Genomic DNA, 19,478 nt, shown 5'->3' with positions numbered 1-19,478 from the left:
TATTTGGGCACACCATTCCTCCTTAGCCTGAACCCAATTCAAAATTAGTGACATTTAGTTAAATTCCCCCAATTCAACCTTGAGGTGACATGTTTACTAATTCTCCCATCAATCTCCTACTTTGTTGCTTACATTAACATAATCTCCAAATACATAGAAACTTTTCATTTTTTCACACACGCACTTTAACTATGATGAGTGGATGATTGCCAAGATCAACTCTAGGCACCCTCCTCCTCCTTTTGTTCATCAAAAACCTAGTGACCCTCTTCCTTAGAGCATATTTTATTTGGAAACTCTTCCCTTGTATGAAATTTCCCCTAGCCTTCCTCTTCTTCATTTTTCTCATCGTCCTTTACCTCCTTTACCTTTTCATTTTCAATACAAGCCTTCCTTTTAACCCTCTCCTTCGCTTGAGGAAAATACCCCACCTTCCTTAATTCCTTCTTCCTTTAGGATAAAGTTTCTTCCCTCCTCTTTCTTGAATTAGCTTCAACTTACTCCCTAGATATTCAATGTCTCCTTTTACATTTTTTTCATCCCTCTCTCTCCTCTTGTCACTTGCCCTAAACAACTCAAAAGAAATATTTCTTCTCCTTCCTCTTGGGTTCTTGTGCCCTTACTTATCTCTCTTCATTTCAGTTTTTTTTTTTACCACCTTATTCATCTAGATATATGTGGAAAGCATAAATTTTTTTAGGTCAAGTTTATACTAGCCTTGTAAAGGATCCATATTTTAATATTTTTTACCAAATTGACTGAAGAAAAATCTCAAAACTAGATTTATGTGAAGTCGACATGGCCCTTTTACAAGTGGTATTCTTTATAAAGTAAATAGTGCCCTCTTCTCTCATCCAATTGTAGTTCCTTCATGATTGATTTCCTCTCCCTATAATGTCATATTAACTAGGAGTATGTTTGAGATGTCTCCTCCCTAGTTCAGGAAAGTCATTATTCATGTTCATCTCTTATTTGAAATGTTTGCCTTCAACATATGTTCCCTTCCTTCCCTCACCTATTATCTTTACAAATTATACCCCAACATTGTTTCCTCTACTATTTCCTTCTTCTTTATTTTTCCTTTTATTTACCTCCTCACACACCTGACCCTCACTTAGACAACACTAGTGTTTCCACCTTTCCATCAGTGCTTTGTTAGCATCTCCAACTCCTAAACCCTTGATATCTTTAAATTGGTGTTTACACCTCCATTTCTTTCATTACTACTTCTTGAGTTTCACCACTCTTTGCACCCTATATAGCCTTGTGTTAGAGTTTAAACCTCATTCCTTTACTCATTCTTTGCTAGCATCATAATCTTGTACACCCTCATTAGCTCTAATCCTAGCATTGCCACATCCCATGCCTTTACAAGGTCTACACCATTTTTTTCATATCTTGCACCTTTGCTAGTTCTATCCTAATACTACCATCTCCCCCTTCTCCACTTTCACTCACTTCTTGACCTTCCTTATGAGCTATTGTTACTTTGTGAACCAATCTAAGCATGGAGGATTCACATTAGTTCATCCAAACATGACTTAAAATCTTTCTCTTAGCCAATTTTATCTTATAAATTTATGCCCTGATTGAGAAAAAATGCAACCTACTACCTCTTGTGGGACATGTGGTGAGCTCGTGTTGTACATGCAACAACTTAGGAAAGAATCCTTAGAGAAATTTTTTATAACATACCTTCATTTTAAGGAAACAAGCCCTCCTCAATAAGCAACCCAAGTTGAACCACCTCAAGCCTCTCCTCCCATTCATACTTGTATGCTTCATTACAAATATTGTGAGATGCATGAGTTCTCATTGCATAATAAAATTTCTCTTACAATTTTTTTTTTTTTCACTTGGATGATCACCCTTGCCTAGTTTAGATGGGTCGTGCAAGAGTATCATAATAAGATAATTCACACTATAGTTGAATTTCATATTCTCAAATAGAAGGGTTCTTCATTTTCTTGACAACATTTCATGATGCACTACCTTGATCCAAATTTTTACCTCTTAACATAACACTTCTCTAAGACAAACTATTTGATCTCTATTTAGCACTATTCCTCCTTAGCTTGAACCCAAATCAAAATTAGTGACAATTAGCTGAATTCCCCCAAGTCAACCTTGAGGTGACATGCCTCCTAATTCTCCCATCAATCTCCTACTCTATTGCTTACATTAATATAATATCCAAATACATAGAAACTTTTCTTTTTTTCACACACACACACTTCAACTATGATGAGTGGATGATTGCCAAGATCACCTCTAGGCACCCTCCTCCTCCTTTTGTCCATAAAAAACCTAGTGACCCTCTTCTTAGAGCATATTTGCTTTGGAACCTCTTCCCTTGTAGGAATTCTCCCCTAGCCTTCCTCTTCTTCATTTTTCTCATCCTCCTTTACCTCCCTTCCCTTTTCACTTTCAATTCAAGCCTTCCTTTTAACCCTTTCCTTCGCTTGAGGAAAGTACCCCACCTTCCTTAATTCCTTCTTCCTTTAGGATAAAGTTTCTTCCCTCCTCTTTCTTGAATTAGTTCCAACTTACTCCCTAGCTATTCAATATATCCTTTTTCATTTTTTCATCCCTCTCTCTCCTCTCCTCATTTACCCTAAACAACTCAAAAGTAATCTCTCTTCTCCTTCCTCTTGGGTTCTTGTGCCCTTCCTTATCTCTCTTCATTTCACTTTTTCTTTTACCATCTTATTCATCTAGATGTATATGGAAAGCATAATTTTTTTAGGTCAAGTTTATACTAGCCTCGTAAAGGCTCCATATTTTAATATTGTTTACCGAATTGGCTGAAGAAAAATCTCAAAAATAGATTTATGTGAAGTCAACATGGCCCTTTTACCAGTGGTATTCTTTATAAAATAAATAGTACCCTCTTCTCTCATCCAATTGTGGTTCCTTCATAACTGATTGCCTCTCTCTATAATGTCATATTAAGTAGGAATATACTTGAGATGTCTCCTCCGTAGGTCAGGCAAGTCATTATTCTTGTTCATCTCTTATTTGAGATGTTTGCCTTCAACATATGTTCCCTTCCTTCCCTCACCTCTTATCTTTACAAATTATACCCTAGCATCGTTGCCTCTACTATTTCCTTCTTCTTTATTTTTCTTTTTATTTACCTCCTCACACACCTGACCCTCACTTAGACAACACTAGTATTTCCACCTTGCCATCAGTGCTTTGTTAGAATCTCCAACTCCTAAACCATTGACATCTTTAAGTTGGTGTTTACACCTCCATTTCTTTCATTACTACTTCTTGAGTGTCACCACTCTTTGCACCCTATATAGCCTTGTGTTAGAGTTTACACCTCATTCATTTACTCATTCTTTTCTAGAATCATCATCTTGTACACCCTCATTCGCTCTAATCCCATCATTGCCACATCCCATGCCTTTGCAAGGTCTACACCAATTTTGTCATATCTTGCACCTTTGTTAGTTCTATCCTAATACTACCATCTCCCCCTTCTCCACTTTCACTCACTTCTTGACCTTCCCTATGAGTTATTGTTACAATCCCTTCCCTACTCAAGACAAGCCACTAACATGTATGTTGCATGAAATAGATAGTGTGGGCACTAATATTACCTTGATAACATATTTTGCATGTCATAGAAGGCTCCGACATCATTGACACTTGTGCTTAAATATGTGCATTGCATTTCTAATCGTACCCTTTTTTCTTTTCCACATTTTGCGTATTTCATATACACACTACTAACATCTAGCTCACTAACATCCCTATGTGGGCTCTTTTTTCTCATATGGCACACTTAAAAAACGACTCTTACATTGCATTTCTTGTGCTTAGGTAGTGTAGGTATTGTACTCTTAGCCTAGTCCCCATTTTATCTTCATTTCAAAATTTATTTTCATAGTGTAGTTGTTATCTTGCTTTCAAAGTAGTCAAATTTACTTCATCTCATTTCATAGTTAAATGTCCACTACTTTACCTTCATAGTGGTTAGACTTGTTTTCCTCCCATCCTAACAATATTTGCTTGAAATGCAAATTTAGTTCTCACTCTTGCTTTTCTTTTTCTTTTATTTTATGGGCATCATATTCTTAGATTTAAACATTTATAGCCTTGTTTTGCATCGATTATTAAGGCATGTAGTAAGGCGTGAAGGTCTTCATGATGAGATTTAGTCATTACAACCATACCCATGAATAATAACCTCATGATTATGAGGCATTTGATCACATTGCAATCCTCAACAAGCATCTCACCCATGCATCATTACTTTAATACCATTGTCACCTTTATGGTCTCTTTATCTTTTATTCCATCATTGGTTGGTTCTCCATGCTCAAAACTTGCTATAATTCAATATTGTCAATAACATCTATTGAAAGAGGGGAAATATGCACCATATGTATTTCTCACTCTACTACTCACGTATGCCTACCCACTTAGAGGTATTATGATGTGGTCTACTTTGTGCTATGTCTATACATGACCTACCCAATGATGACTTAGTTACCTCTCATCCTTCATTACAAAGGTTCTTCTATGGTAGATCACTCTCCCTTGAGTTATCTTTCCTTGGTCAACATGCACAACAACTTTTCGATATTTAGTACTTAGGTAGAGTTCCCCAATTGCATGTTTCCTTCCCTTTGGCCCTTGGTCATCAATTTAACTTTGCCAGGCCTTTTGGGGCACTTCATTAGGGGACTTCTTCTATTAACTGGGTTCTATTATGATATATGACACAATTAGTTAGGACACTTCATTTCAAGATGCCCCAAATTGATGCCTCATTTCATGTTCTCAATGGAACAAATCCATTGGGGAACACATGATTGGGGTTCCACAAGGTCAAGCCTTCCATAGCCCTTCATGATTCCTTGGTGCCAACTGAATTGAGATTTCCTTAGGTTGTGCCATGTTTGTGAGACAACATATGGAATAGAACATATTTTATAAGAAAAATTCATATGGTACAAGTGTATTAACCCATGGTTCATGGTCAAACGCCATGATATGCTTCCTCCAATATGAAATGTTTCACCCAATGGCTAGTTAGATGTTCACGTAAGCCTTAAGGTTGTTTCCTTGCATATTTATATCACTCCCCTCTTTTTTGTTGTGCCCTTTTTATTATTATTGGAATCTTCTTCACTCTTCTCTTTTTTGTAGGTACGCTACCAAATTAGCATCAATTTTCAATGTATCTCTCCTACCCTCCCACCACACTCTTGGGTAACCTATTCATGTCATTTTCAACATGTCAACAAGATCTCTCTTTCTTTTGATCTAGTTTCTCCTTTGAAGGCCTACTATTTTGTCATAGGTCATCTCCATTGTCTTAGGCCCCTCCTACACCTTGGAAAATTCAACTCCACCTCAAGGGGTTTTCTAGCACAACTAAGACAAGAGAGGTACCACTTTTATGAGACAAATTTTGCTTACCTTACAACACTTCATTGGCTCATCATTTATATAGTAGATCTAGGTGTTTCTATTGGAGATCATCTTGACCAAATATGTTTTGGAGGAAAGGGTGGTAGTGTGTGCAAATTTGCTTGAGTGGAGAAACCATGTTTTGGGGACTGGTGGCATTTCTCATTTTTAGCCCAAAGAGTTTCAACACCTATAAACATTTTTTGGTTGAGTTTCCTTTTTCACATTTCCTTTATATCTAGTAATTAGATTATTTCATCTTCAACAATTAGATTAATAAAAAAATAAGTAAATTAACTCTAGATAGTTTATCCCTTCATTATTTTGACGTTATTTTTTGTTTGACATTAAAACCTCATTTAATTATCCCAATTAATTAGAAAACATAAATCTTATAATCAATTATAAAACCTTAATTAATTTAATGATACCTTGTTCCTTTTTTTCCTCTCATTTTCTCTTTTGAAATTTAATCGTTTTAACCTTCTCTTTTTCTCTATTTGGTTAAGTAGATTTCTCTTCCATTTACTGTAATGTCCATTATTTGTGATATGCTCCAACCTTTTTTTAGTTATATTCTTCTAATTTCATTATGACCATGGCATTTTCCTTTGTCTTCCATGAGCACTTTCATGTGCTTGTGTTATATTCTTCTAATGTTCATTATCACCCTGGCATTTCCCTTTGTCTGCCATGATCACTTTCATGTGCTTGTTCTTTCTCAAGCTCTTGAGACTCTTTCCTCGTCCATGCTTCTGTTCCTTTTTGGTAGTTTAGCTCGTCTCAAGACAATAGTTCATTCCTGTCTTATTTCTTCTGCTTTGCCATTAGGTAGGTCTTTTATAGAGGCCACTCTGCTGCATATCAGTTCCTCCTCCAGGATTTCAACAGAAACAACCTGGAAATTTACGCCATATTCTAGAAGCTATTGAGAAACAGCATCCAGCAGGAGAGGTTGACCATGATATAGTTCTGCTTTCCTCCACCGTACTACTGTTCCCATTCTGTCTTCTTTCCAGCGACTCGAGTTGCTTCATTTTTCCGTGCTTTCACATAGCACTCTATCCAAGTTCACTAACCATATACCCATGGCTACTCTCAAATCACATATTGTTGAGAGTCCAGAGGGGACTTCAATGACAAAATGATTTCCCTGCATTAGTGGAAGGAAACCACCATTTGGATTCCAAATACGACATTCAAACAGTCAGAAAAACTATGATCATTGCATTGAACTAGTAGCACAAAATTCTCTGTAATATGTCATGTCATGGAAAACCAAATGGATAATCGTGAGTGCGTAAGAAACTGTTCTCTCCATTGAGAGCAACACGAGAATCTGCAATTCTTTAAGTTTGAAAATCATGAGCCGAAAACATAATTTTCCATTAATGGCCACTGGCACTACCCTGAGAATGTTGAATACAAATATATGTAACACAATACAAACATATACATGACAACAATAATAGCAGAGATGGAAAATAATCCTCCAAGTTGGATAATAAATAGATTTTATCGTTGAGGTGTAAATCAGTTAGTTTGTGGAAGGTTTGGTCTCTTTCCGGTCTTAAGTTTAAGTTTTATGGAGAGCCACATGGAAAGGGGCTAACATTGGCTGCTAACAGTGAGGGAAATAAACTAACCTAAGTATCACATAATTCTGCTGAGAGCATCTCATTGATAAGTAAATCGGTTTTCCATTCAATATTAAACTATCCTTTGCTTAGGCTATACCTAAATCTGTAGTTTAAATGTTCTATGTTTTGGTCTTTTCCAGTCCTTTTTCCTGGTCAACTTTACTCCAAATCTAGTATAGATATGTGAGAATAACAAGTTTGAGCAGTGCAATCTACATAATCCAAGTGCTCCAGAATTTTTCACTATGTAAAATCTATTTAGACATTCAAAAATACATTTTAAACAACAAATAAATTCTTATTAGACCAAAAAAATATATTACCAAACTTCAATGAAAAAAGTCAAAATATAAAATAGTTAGAACTAAATAGTTTCAAAGGAAATAAAAAATTAACAGTCATTAATATCGTCATCGTCATGTACTTAAATGCTAATTTCATGTGTATGACGATTTTATTGTAAGTATAGGGGGTTTTACGCAGCGCATTATATTAGATATCATTTTGGGATTCAACTGCATTAAGTCATTCACGTATGACCATTCCCATGAGAGGTAGTCGTAACTGACTAATTTCTCATGATTTGAATAGTTCACTTAGCACTCATTGCATTAGATATCATTTTGGAATTCAACTGACTAATTTCTCATGATTTGAATAGTTCACTTAGCACTCATTGCATTAGATATCATTTTGGAATTCAATTGCGTTAAGTAAGTCATTCACGTATGACCATTCCCATAAGAGGTAGTCGTAACTGACTAATTTCTCATGATTTAAATAGTTCACTTAGCACTCATAACCATTCCCATAAGAGGTAGTCGTAACTGACTAATTTCTCATGATTTAAATAGTTCACTTAGCACTCATAAGTAAGTCATTCACGTATGACCATTCCCATCCCATCTCATGATTTAAATAGTTCACGTAGCACTCATAAGTAAGTCATTCACGTATGACCATTCCGCACTCATAACCATTCCCATAAGAGGTAGTCGTAACTGACTAATTTCTCATGATTTAAATAGTTTACTTAGCACTCATAAGTAAGTCATTCACGTATGACCATTCCCATCTCATGATTTAAATAGTTCACTTAACACTCATAAGTAAGTCATTCACGTATGACCATTCCCATAAGAGGTAGTCGTAACTGACTAATTTCTCATGATTTAAATAGTTCACTTAGCACTCATAAGTAGCACTCATTGCATTAGATATCATTTTGGAATTCAACTGCGTTAAGTAAGTCATTCACGTATGACCATTCCCATAAGAGGTAGTAGTAACTGACTAATTTCTCATGATTTAAATAGTTCACTTAGCACTCATAACCATTCCCATAAGAGGTAGTAGTAACTGACTAATTTCTCATGATTTAAATAGTTCACTTAGCACTCATAAGTAAGTCATTCACGTATGACCATTCCCATCTCATGATTTAAATAGTTCACTTAGCACTCATAAGTAAGTCATTCACGTATGACCATTCTGCACTCATAACCATTCCCATAAGAGGTAGTCGTAACTTCTCATGATTTAAATAGTTCACTTAGCACTCATAAGTAAGTCATTCACGTATGACCATTCCCATCTCATGATTTAAATAGTTAACTTAGTACTCATAAGTAAGTCATTCACGTATGACCATTCCCATAAGAGGTAGTCGTAACTGACTAATTTTTCATGATTTAAATAGTTCACTTAGCACTCATAAGTAAGTCATTCACGTATGACCATTCCCATAAGAGGTAGTCATTTCTCATGATTTAAATAGTTCACTTAGCATTCATAACCATTCCCATAAGAGGTAGTCGTAACTGACTAATTTCTCATGATTTAAATAGTTCACTTAGCACTCATAAGTAAGTCATTCACGTATGACCATTCCCATAAGAGGTAGTCGTAATGATTTAAATAGTTCACTTAGCACTCATTGCATCGGTATGACCATTCCCATAAGAGGTAGTCATTTCTCATGATTTAAATAGTTCACTTAGCATTCATAACCATTCCCATAAGAGGTAGTCGTAACTGACTAATTTCTCATGATTTAAATAGTTCACTTAGCACTCATAAGTAAGTCATTCACGTATGACCATTCCCATAAGAGGTAGTCGTAATGATTTAAATAGTTCACTTAGCACTCATTGCATCGGGTGATGCTCACAGGGGTGAAGAAGTTGGATTGAAACTAGTGAAATGAATCACATAACATCAATCATCACTTTCGGGGCTTGCACCCGGTAACCAGGACTTCCCGGGAGGTCACCCATCCCAGATCGCCTCTGGCTCAAGCGCGCTTAACAGTGGAGTTTTCCCCAAAATCAAGCCCATTTAGCTTGCTACCCCATTTGCAAAACCTTAGTAAGTATTGTGCTTCATGAACGATTCAAGTAGAGATCCCTTCTCTCTTTTTGAATTTAAGTATAGGGGGTTTTACGCAAAGCATTATATTAGATATCATTTTGGGATTCAACTACGTTAAGTAAGTCATTCACGTATGACCATTTCCATGAGAAATAGTAGTAATTGACTAATTTCTCATAATTTGAATAGTTCACTTAGCACTCATTGCATTATAGTTTTGAATATTTATAATCCCACTGTCCTCTTTTCCATATGTCAGGCACTCTCATAATTATTTAAGAAGACTCAATTTCAAGTTGTCATTCACTAATTGTTTGACTCTGTACGAAGACTCAATTTCAAGTTGTCATTCACTAATTGTTTGACTCTGTACAAAGACTCAATTTCAAGTTGTCATTCACTAATTGTTTGACTCTTTACGAAGACTCAATTTCAAGTTGTCATTCACTAATTGTTTGACATAGAGGATGCTTCTTCATGCTGCTTCGAGACAAAACAATAAAGAAATTTGGGTGGAATATGCACTATGACTGCATACTAAAAAACTTTCAATATGTAATGATTGAGTTTTCATAAGTCAACATTTAGAAATTACCCATCTCCTCGTTTGAACGAAGATAATTGTTTGACATGGAGGATCTTCTGCATGCTGCTTCCAGACAAAACAATAAAGAAATTTGGGTGGAATATGCAATATGACTACATACTAAAAAAGACTTTCAATGCCTGATGATTGAGCTTTCATAAATTAACATTTGGAAATTGCCCATCTCCTCGTTTCGACCCTCAAATTTCTTATTTGAGAAAGCAAATTGCCCCTCTCCTCGTTTGGGACCCTCAAATTTCTTATATGGGAAAGCAACAGATAGATTTGAGCAATTTTCTATCAATAATGAATAAAATTGTACTGCCCTCAACCTATAAACCTAGGGAAAAACAGAGTAGATTCAGTTGCTGGGCAACTAAAATTGGTTTAAACAAATTCTTTTAACTTTAATTAAGTTAAAACACTCATATTGTGGCTGTCTGCTTTGAGAAAGCCTACAAGTCTCTTAACATCATTTGCCTTTGTTAATAATATTCTATAAATGTTGATGAGGGAGCATTGTTTTTTTCACAGCAACCCCCGGAATGAATGTAATATTATGTTGTTTGGTAATATAAACCTTTTTTTTATATAGTAGTGTTAATATAATATAAATTAAAAATGTTTAAAAAAAATATGTAATTAGTGATTAAAAATGCTGAGAATAATGCTGAAAGATAATATAAATTTAAAAGTATCTTATATTTATATTTTCAAAATTAATTAAAAAATTACATTCTATTTTATCTTTGAAAAAGAATGGACAGTTTTTCTCATTAAAAATATAGATATGGCTAAGTAATTAATATATAAGAATAAGATAAATAATTTGGACGGCAGAGTACTTAATGTATGAGAATAAGATATATAGTTTGGTAAGATGATTTCGAACTCTAGTTAAAACCACCTAGTATTTAAGTAAGGTTGGCATAAAGATGCCAAGTCTTAGGCTAAATTAATAGGGAATAATGGAAGAGGTCCCTCAAGCAAGATTGGGATATAGATGTCACATTTTGACTATATCATCAGGGAATAAAGGAATAAGTCATTTTACAAAACATATCTAAATTTAAAAAGAAATTGTGGCACGATAAAGAATTATAGGATAAAGAAATTAAAATATAATAAGGAGGTGATGAAACCTAATTTAAAAGATCAAAAATATCTCTTCTTAATTAAAGTAAAAGATAACATTCTTTAGATAAGGATAAACATTTTGGTGTTCCATAATGAAATAGAGTATTGAACAATTCCTAAAATGCCATTGTCTAAACCAGCCTAGATCCATCTAAACTCTGGATCTATCAAGTGCCAAGAGGGATCAAATATCTTGAGGTGCAAACTTCTTTTTTGAGTGCAAAACTTGAGGAAATCCTTGCACCTCAAGAGATGTGATCCCTCTCGACACTTGATAGATTTGGAGTTAAGATGGATCTAGGCTGGTTTCAATGGTGAGTGACCAAGGAAAATCTATCAAAGATGTGATTAATTTTATCAATAATATGTAAATACATCTAATATTAATATAATCATTTTAAATACGCTAAATATGTCTGAGATTATTTTAATTTTAAATTTGCTTAGTTACCTTAGTTTGTTGAGATGATAAATATTGTTAATAACTTTAATGATGAAATAAAATTTTTGAATGCAAAGTGACAATGTAATAGTGTTGAGTGATAGAAAATGTGAATAATAAGAATGTAGTCAATTACAAATAATATTTATTGTGATCAATCTCAAACTATTTTCTTCTACTATTCTTATTGTCACCCTTATTAGTTTTGTCATCTTTTCATATCGATTATATGAAAAGGATAGTGGAAATCGGAAACCATTTAAATCTTTAGCTCAAGTTATTGTAGTAAACATTATACCTTGTCTCTCTTATTGTTACCCTTATTAGTTTTGTCATCATTTCATATTGATTATATGAAAAGAATAGTTGAAATCGTAAACCATTTAAATCTTTAGCTCAAGTTGTTGTAGTAAACATTATACCTTGTCTCTTTTGCTCTCCAATATTAATAAATTGAATTACTATAACACAAAAATCAATGTACATTGCCAATAATTTTTTGTGCTTACATAGAAATCGATGCACATTGTTAATCCAATCACTTTAAAACTAATGTACCATCATACATCCAATTACATCTAATCAGAAATCAACATCTACACTGAAATTGATGCATCTAATGCAAGCAATCAAATAAGATTAGAAAACAACTTCTACACTGAAATCAATGCATCTAATGCAAACAATCAAATAAGATTAGAAATCAACATCTACACTCAAATCAATGCATCTAATGCAAGTAAGCAAATAGGATTAGAAACCAACATCTACACCGAAATCAATGCATTTAGTGCAAGCAATGAAATAAGATTAGAAATCACCATCTACAATGAAATCAATGCATTTAGTGAAAGCAATCAAATAGGATTAGGAATCATTTACATTAAAATTAATGAATCTAGTTCAAGCAATCAAATATAATTAGAAATGAACATCTACATTGAAATCAATGCATCTAGTGCAAGCAATCAAATAGGATTAGAAATCACCATCTACACTAAAATCTATGCATTTAGTGCAAGCAATCAAATAGGATTAGAAATCATCTACATTGAAATCAATGCATCTAGTGCAAGCAATCAAATATCATTAGAAATCAACATCTACACTAAAATCAATGCATCTAGTGCAAGCAATCAAATAGGATTAGAAATCGTCATCTACACTAAAATCAATGTGCATTGAAATATTCTTCCCTCTCTCCCCCCTCCATCTATATCTATATCTCCCTCCATCTCTCCTTCTTTGTCTCTCTATCTCACCCCCACAAACACACACGCTCTCTCACTCCATATTTATCAATCTCTTTGTCCCTCCCTCTCTCCATCTCTCTCTTCTTCCCTCTTCACCTTCCATCAATATCTCTATCTCCCTTTGTCTCTCTATATCACCCCCAAAATATACACTCTCTTTCTCCAATATATCTATGTATCCCTCTCTCCTCCTCTCCCCCTCTCTCTCTCTTCCCCTTCTCTCCCTCTCCCCTGCTTCTCTCTCTTTCCTCTTGTTGTCTCTCTCACTCTCTCTCCATCTTCCTTATCACTCCCTCTCTCTTTCTATCTCCACCTTTCTCTCTCTTTGTATTTCTTATTACCTCCCTCTCCCCTCCCCCTCCAACTTCATCTCTCTTTCCCTCCCTCTCTCCACTCTCTCAAATCCTCTCTCCTCCACCCCCCCCCTCTCTCTCCCCCCCCCCCTCTCTCTCTCTCTCTTTACCCTCCAAATCTTTTACTATATCCCTCCCTCTATCCTTGTCTCTCTTTTTCTCGCCTCTTCTCTCCATCTCTCCTTCTTTGTCTCTTTATCTCACCCCCAAACATACACTCTCTCTCTCCATCTCTCCCTTATCACTCCTTCTCTCTCTCCACTTATCACTCTCTATGTCTTTCTTCTTCCTTCCCTCTCTCCCCCTCCAACTCCATCTCTCTATCCCTCCCTCTCTCCCTCTCTCCTCCTCTCTCCCACCTCTCTCTCCCTTCCCCCATCACGCTCTCTCTCTCCCTTCCTCCCCCCCCTCTCTCTCTTTGCCCTCCAATCCTCTCTCTTCTCCATCACACTCCTCCTCTCTCTCCCTTTCTCTCCTACCTCCCTCTCTCTTCCCCCATCACTCTCTCTCTCTCTATTTTCCCTCCAATCCTCTTTCTCTCTCTCTCTCTCTTTGCCCTCCAATCCTCTCTCTTCCCCCATCACTCTCTCTCTCTCTCTCTCTCTCTCTCTCTCTTTTCCTTCCAATCCTCTCTCTTCCCCCATCACACACACACACACTCTCTCTCTCTCCAACTATGTTACTTTATCCCTCCCTCTCTCCTTCTCTTCCCCCTCCTCTCCTTCTCTCCTTCTGTCTCTTTATTTACGATACCTCTTTTATAAATATGGTATTTTGCTCATGGTATTAGAATGGTTATTTATTTACCATACCTCTAGTTTATTTATATTTTTATTTATTTACCATATCTCTTTTTTGAGTGTTTGTAAACCTCTTTATATTTTAAATTTATATTGTGTTTATACATAATAAAAATAATTAGATTGATTTTTAAATAGGGCCAAATGTTGAATGTTAAACATTACATGTTAAATGTTTACATTTACATTTACATGTTTAGGTGAGATCTTGGAGAAAGATTTTCAATTATTTGGGTTGAATTAACCTTTTCCCTTTGATTTAAGAAATGACATTGACTTTAGTAAAGAGTACAATTGTTAAAATTTTTACTTAATTTGGAATTTTAATGTGGTAATTTTTTTTGTTAGAGGTAAATTTATGATCCATTCAAATTTACATATATGATAATGGAACTATTAAAAGCATGAGATAATTTACTATGCATTCAAATACATAGTTATATTTTAATATTTAATCTTAGTCAAGATTAAAAAGTTATATATAATTTAAGATTGACACTAAAATTATTTTCATTATTTTTTGAGCACGTGACATACTTACACATCAGGGTCATATTGGATTGTAGAATGTGCCTCTCGCCCAATCATAATTATTTATCATCTTTAAAATATTGAATATGAAAAATATGTTTTATTGAAATATTCTATATACAATCACATTAAAAACAATTTCAAAATTTCCATTACAATATGAAATTTCTTAACTTTTGAATCGATGAAAATTACAGTTATTTAAAATTTATTAAATAAAAATAATAATTTTAAACAAAACTCTTTACCTTTTAAAAAATTATATAAAACATCTACCACCACAATCAATTCACCAACATCTAACATCATCATGCATTCATTAAATGAATTATATAAAACATCTATCATCACCATTAATTCACCAACATCTAACATCATCATCACCATTAATTCACCAACATCTAACATCATCATCCATTCACCAAATGAATAAATAAAGCAATTTTTGTAAGTAAAAAAGCAAAAGTGATTTTAATTTACTCACCAACATCTAACATCATCATCCATTCACCAAATGAATAGATAAAAGCAACTTTTGTAAGTAAAAAGCAGAAGTGATTTTAATTTACTCACCAACATCTAATATCATCATCCATTCAGCAAATGAATAAATAAAAGCAATTTTTGTAATTTAAAACAGAAGTGATTTTGATTTACCGTAATTAGTTTATGTTTGGAAACTCCATAAAACTTATTAAATATTGTTTTTTTTTTTAAATCTGAATCTGATAATATAATTTTTAATTTAACTGTGAATTTTAAATTTTTTAAATGTATTTTGAATATCTAAATAAATTCAATACACTGAACAATTCTTTGAATGCATAATTTCAATTTCACTTAATTGAAAAGTAAAATTCCAAAATATCCCTCTTGGAATCTGAGGGAAAAAAATACCTAGAAAAAGTCATCGACATTAAAAATCTAACTACTACAATTAAACTGGTACAATATCAAGGCTAGACATCTAAAAATTGAACTACTACCATTAGACTAGTACAATGTCAAGGCTAAAAGCTAGACATCTAAAAATTGAACTACTACAATTAGACTAGTACAATATCAAGGCTATTTGGCCTGCTGTGTTCTTAGATGCCAGGTTTCAAAGCTATTTGACAGGGTAGGAACCTACTCTGTTATTAGCGATATACAAAGTTAATATAGCAGTGTTGAGGTTCTGTTTTCACTGAATACGACTTTGCAAGAGTTTCTCCACAGATTCTTTCTCAAGACATCAAATGATTCAGGAAATGATCATACAAATTTTGCCTGCTTTCCAAACCCCAAAAAAAACTGTAATGAGGATATTTTAAATAGAGTATTAAAAAGTTTGTGTTATTAATCAACCAGGAGAGTATACATAAATATATCCCTCTCGTACAGCATTCTGTTGTGTGAGATTCGTGCTGCATATCCAGTGATCCATGCCAATGTAATGACAAAGTTCATTTTCAGGCCCTCGTGAGCCTCTGTCATTATTGCGTCATTCTTTTGTGAAGGCATACATAAATGCGTCAAGGGCAGACAATGGTTGATGTCAATTCTGCCATTATTGAAACAGAGAAAGCATAACTTGTCCCGTCAATTCAATCTAGTGGTTATCCATCCTGGAATAGACCAGCCCAGCCTTGCCTTGCTTCGCCGATATATCTGTCGATCTAAGAGACCATTTGGGTCTCGGTGGCTGAAAAAATCAGCTGCCATGGCCTCCTCCCTAAGCTTCATACTTGCAGTTACCAGTATTGCAGGCCTCCTACTTGCAATCGAACATGGATATGCCAACTCTATTTCAGAAGAAAACAAGGATTTTGAAATCCATACCAGCAATGTCACTGATGGCGATCTCGCACTGTCTCTAATAGTTGCAGGGGACAAGAGAAAAAAGGCTATGGAGAATGTGTCGAGCAATCTCAGTCGTTCAATGCTGAATCTTGGAGAAAATAAAACAGATACAATGGAATGTAATCTGTTCTCAGGGACATGGGTCCAAGATGCTTCCTATCCTCTTTTTCTGGCTTCACAATGCCCTTACATTGATGGCAAATCAACCTGTAGACAGAATGGAAGACCAGATTCTGATTATGAGAAGTGGAGATGGCAGCCAAGTGGATGTTCCATTCCCAGGTGAAAGAGCAAACACATTAGCCTTCCTAGTGATTTTTCCCCTGTTTTGCATTAAATTTATTCTAAAACTAAGAAAGAGGAAAACCTGCAACAGAGAATAGTGATGATATTGTATCTGACACAAAATAGAGATGGATTGTCCTGTATATGGTGTTTCAGTTTCAATGCCAGAGATCTGCTCGAGAGATTGAGGGGAAAAAGGTTAATGTTTGTTGGAGACTCGATATCTGAAGACCAGTGGGAGTCCATGGTTTGCATGCTTCAAGCATATATTCCTGCCAATAAGAAAACTGTGATTCATCAATCTTCTCTTACAATATTCAAGGCCCTGGTAAGCTCATAAATGTAGTTTTAATGGATTACTCTGCGTTTGATTATTTGGTGGGTATCAAAGTCTTACAGTCTTCTTTCTTTGACCAGGATTATAATGCTTCTGTGGAGTTTTTCTGGGCTCCATTTCTGGTTCAGATGCGAAATAATGGTCAGAACAAAAGAACTCTCTATCTGGACTTTATGGAGGAAAATGGGACTTATTGGCAAGGAATTGATGTTCTCGTTTTTGAGTCCTCCCATTGGTGGCAGCATCGAAGGTGAGAACAATCAAACCTCTGTAACTTTCTAATTGAACCTGTGAACAAATGCCAACTAAATTTTGTAATAGTGTGGTTGGACAGATGGGACTTAATCATGGATGGCAATAAGCCTTACACAGACATGGATCCAATGGTGGCTTACAAGAAGGCATTGATGGCGTGGAGCAACTGGATATCTGCAAACATAGATCCCAAAAGATCACTTGTCTTTTTTAGTACCACTTCCCCTAAACATTACAAGTAAAGTTCTATAGTACCACTTTCCCTAAACATTACAAGTAAAGTACTATACGAACAAACATATTATTCCATTTTTTTGACTTATTTTGATGGTAAATTTTAGGAATATTTCAGAATTTGAGCAAGTTCAAGTTCAAACAATTAATCTCATTACCGTATATAGAATTTTGGAATCTACCATTAAATTAAAGATGACATTTTTTCATTATACTAACTAATATTCCTTATCAAATTCCCTGCAGTCCTAACGAGTGGAATGAAGCGAGCGACTGTCATTGCTACAACCAGACTGAGCCAGTGCAATTTGAAGGATACAGACCTCCAGTGCCTCCTCAGGTGCCCATAGTTAAGGAAGTTATAGAAAGCACAAGGTTTCCAGTTACTCTTATGGATATCACAGGACTGTCCCAGTTTCGCAAGGATGCTCACCCTTCAGTTTACAGTAATCTTTTTACTGCTGAGGAGAGGAAGCATCCTGAAAAATTTGGAGACTGTAGCCATTGGTGTTTACCAGGCGCCCCTGATACATGGAACGAGCTCTTGTATGTCACTTTGCTTTTCAAGGGTTTTGCAAAGTGAATTTATTGTTATAAGTATGTTGAGCTTGATGGAATAAAATTATGATAGAATCTGTCAAGGATGCATGAATGCATCTCTGGGTTTGTCTATCATTATTGCAATTTGTATTTTGGTTGTACAAGTTTCTTGATTATGTCACTTCGCATTTCAAGGGTTTCGCAAGTTTCTTGATTATGTCACTTCGCATTTCAAGGGTTTCGCTGAAGTGATAATTATTTCTTTATAATTATGTCGAGCTTGATGGAATAAAATTACAATAGAATCTGTCAGAGATGCATGAATGCTTGTTTTATTAATCTGCATCTCTGGTTTTGTTGGGCATTCATTGCATCTCTGGTTTTGTTGGGCATTCATTGCAATTTCTGTTTGATCGTATAAATTTTGTTGGCATTGCCTAAATTATATTAAAGTAGGTTCTAATAATTATTAGATAAAATAGTTTGTTGTTGTTGTTTTTTATTATTATTATGTTTTTTATTAATTGGGTAAATTATATTAAAGTAGGTTTTAATTAATAGATAAAATGTGTTATCACTCTTCTGGATCTCTAAGGCTAAGGAAAAGTCCAGCTGAGGTAACCATAGACCAATTTTTTGACTTGGTATCTAGCCCTACCAAGCCGGAGGGGCTCTCTCCACATAATCATAGCCAAGAGGGCTAGATGAATTAGGGTTTTAGGCTACTTATGGTGTGTAGAAGGGTTTGATTGTTTGAAATTGAGTTGTTGGATGAGGATTAGGTCAAAAAGACTAAGGCAGGGCCAATAAGGGTATGATTGCAGACATCTGATGGAGCAAGGTAGGTAGACACTCAAACACTTTAAGGTTCTTGAGTGAGACAGATCAGACTGGTGAGGTGCTAGAAAGAGCAAGAGAAGCATGTATTCCTTCTAAACTGAAGAAAATGGACAAATTATGAAGATCTCCCCAAAACAAAGCATGTAAGATGTATTTTGCTCATCAACTTGAAAACCAACATATCATAGAAGTGAAATGAAACATGAGAGTACAAAACATTCAAACATATGCAACATAAGAAGAAACTATGTCAAAATGCCATACCACAGGTATTCCATCAAAATAGTTGCAACTCATTCATTAAATTTCTGCCAAACACTGATTACATTGGTGTCTCTCATCAATACAACACATCCAACCAGTGACATGAGTCAAGAAATAATAGATATATCCATCAAACAACTTCTCCCATCCTCAAGGGTTGAATCCATGAGCTAAGGAGCTATTCCACCAAAATCTGAACTGAAACCTAAAGTGTAGGGAGGTCAAACTAACTCATCCCTCACTTTTTAGAAATTGATTCATTACATGACAAAGAGAGTTTTCACCTAATGTATTTACCTTAGGTAACTTTAAAAGACATAATTACATTTGTTTTGACCAATT

General features: G+C 35.0%; 1 protein-coding gene across 1 annotated transcript; it reads left to right on the top strand.

Annotated features, from left to right (window-relative positions):
* Positions 1–16,160: 16,160 nt before the first annotated feature.
* On the top strand, positions 16,161–18,176 carry LOC149219563 (protein trichome birefringence-like 36). Its single transcript, XM_089382623.1, has 5 exons — positions 16,161–16,663; positions 16,823–16,994; positions 17,084–17,253; positions 17,338–17,496; positions 17,739–18,176. Exons 1-5 carry the CDS (start codon positions 16,242–16,244, stop codon positions 18,073–18,075), a joined length of 1,260 nt encoding a protein of 419 aa, XP_089238749.1. The 5' UTR covers positions 16,161–16,241; the 3' UTR covers positions 18,076–18,176.
* The last annotated feature ends 1,302 nt before the right edge of the window (positions 18,177–19,478 follow it).

The sequence above is a fragment of the Pinus tabuliformis genome, chromosome Q (genome assembly GCF_031772625.1).
Source record: "Pinus tabuliformis cultivar Carrire ecotype Pingquan chromosome Q, CPIR1, whole genome shotgun sequence".
In the NCBI taxonomy this organism is placed as follows: domain Eukaryota; kingdom Viridiplantae; phylum Streptophyta; class Pinopsida; order Pinales; family Pinaceae; genus Pinus; species Pinus tabuliformis.
Note: the sequence above shows the minus strand (reverse complement) of the source record. Positions and strands in the feature narration are given on the sequence as shown.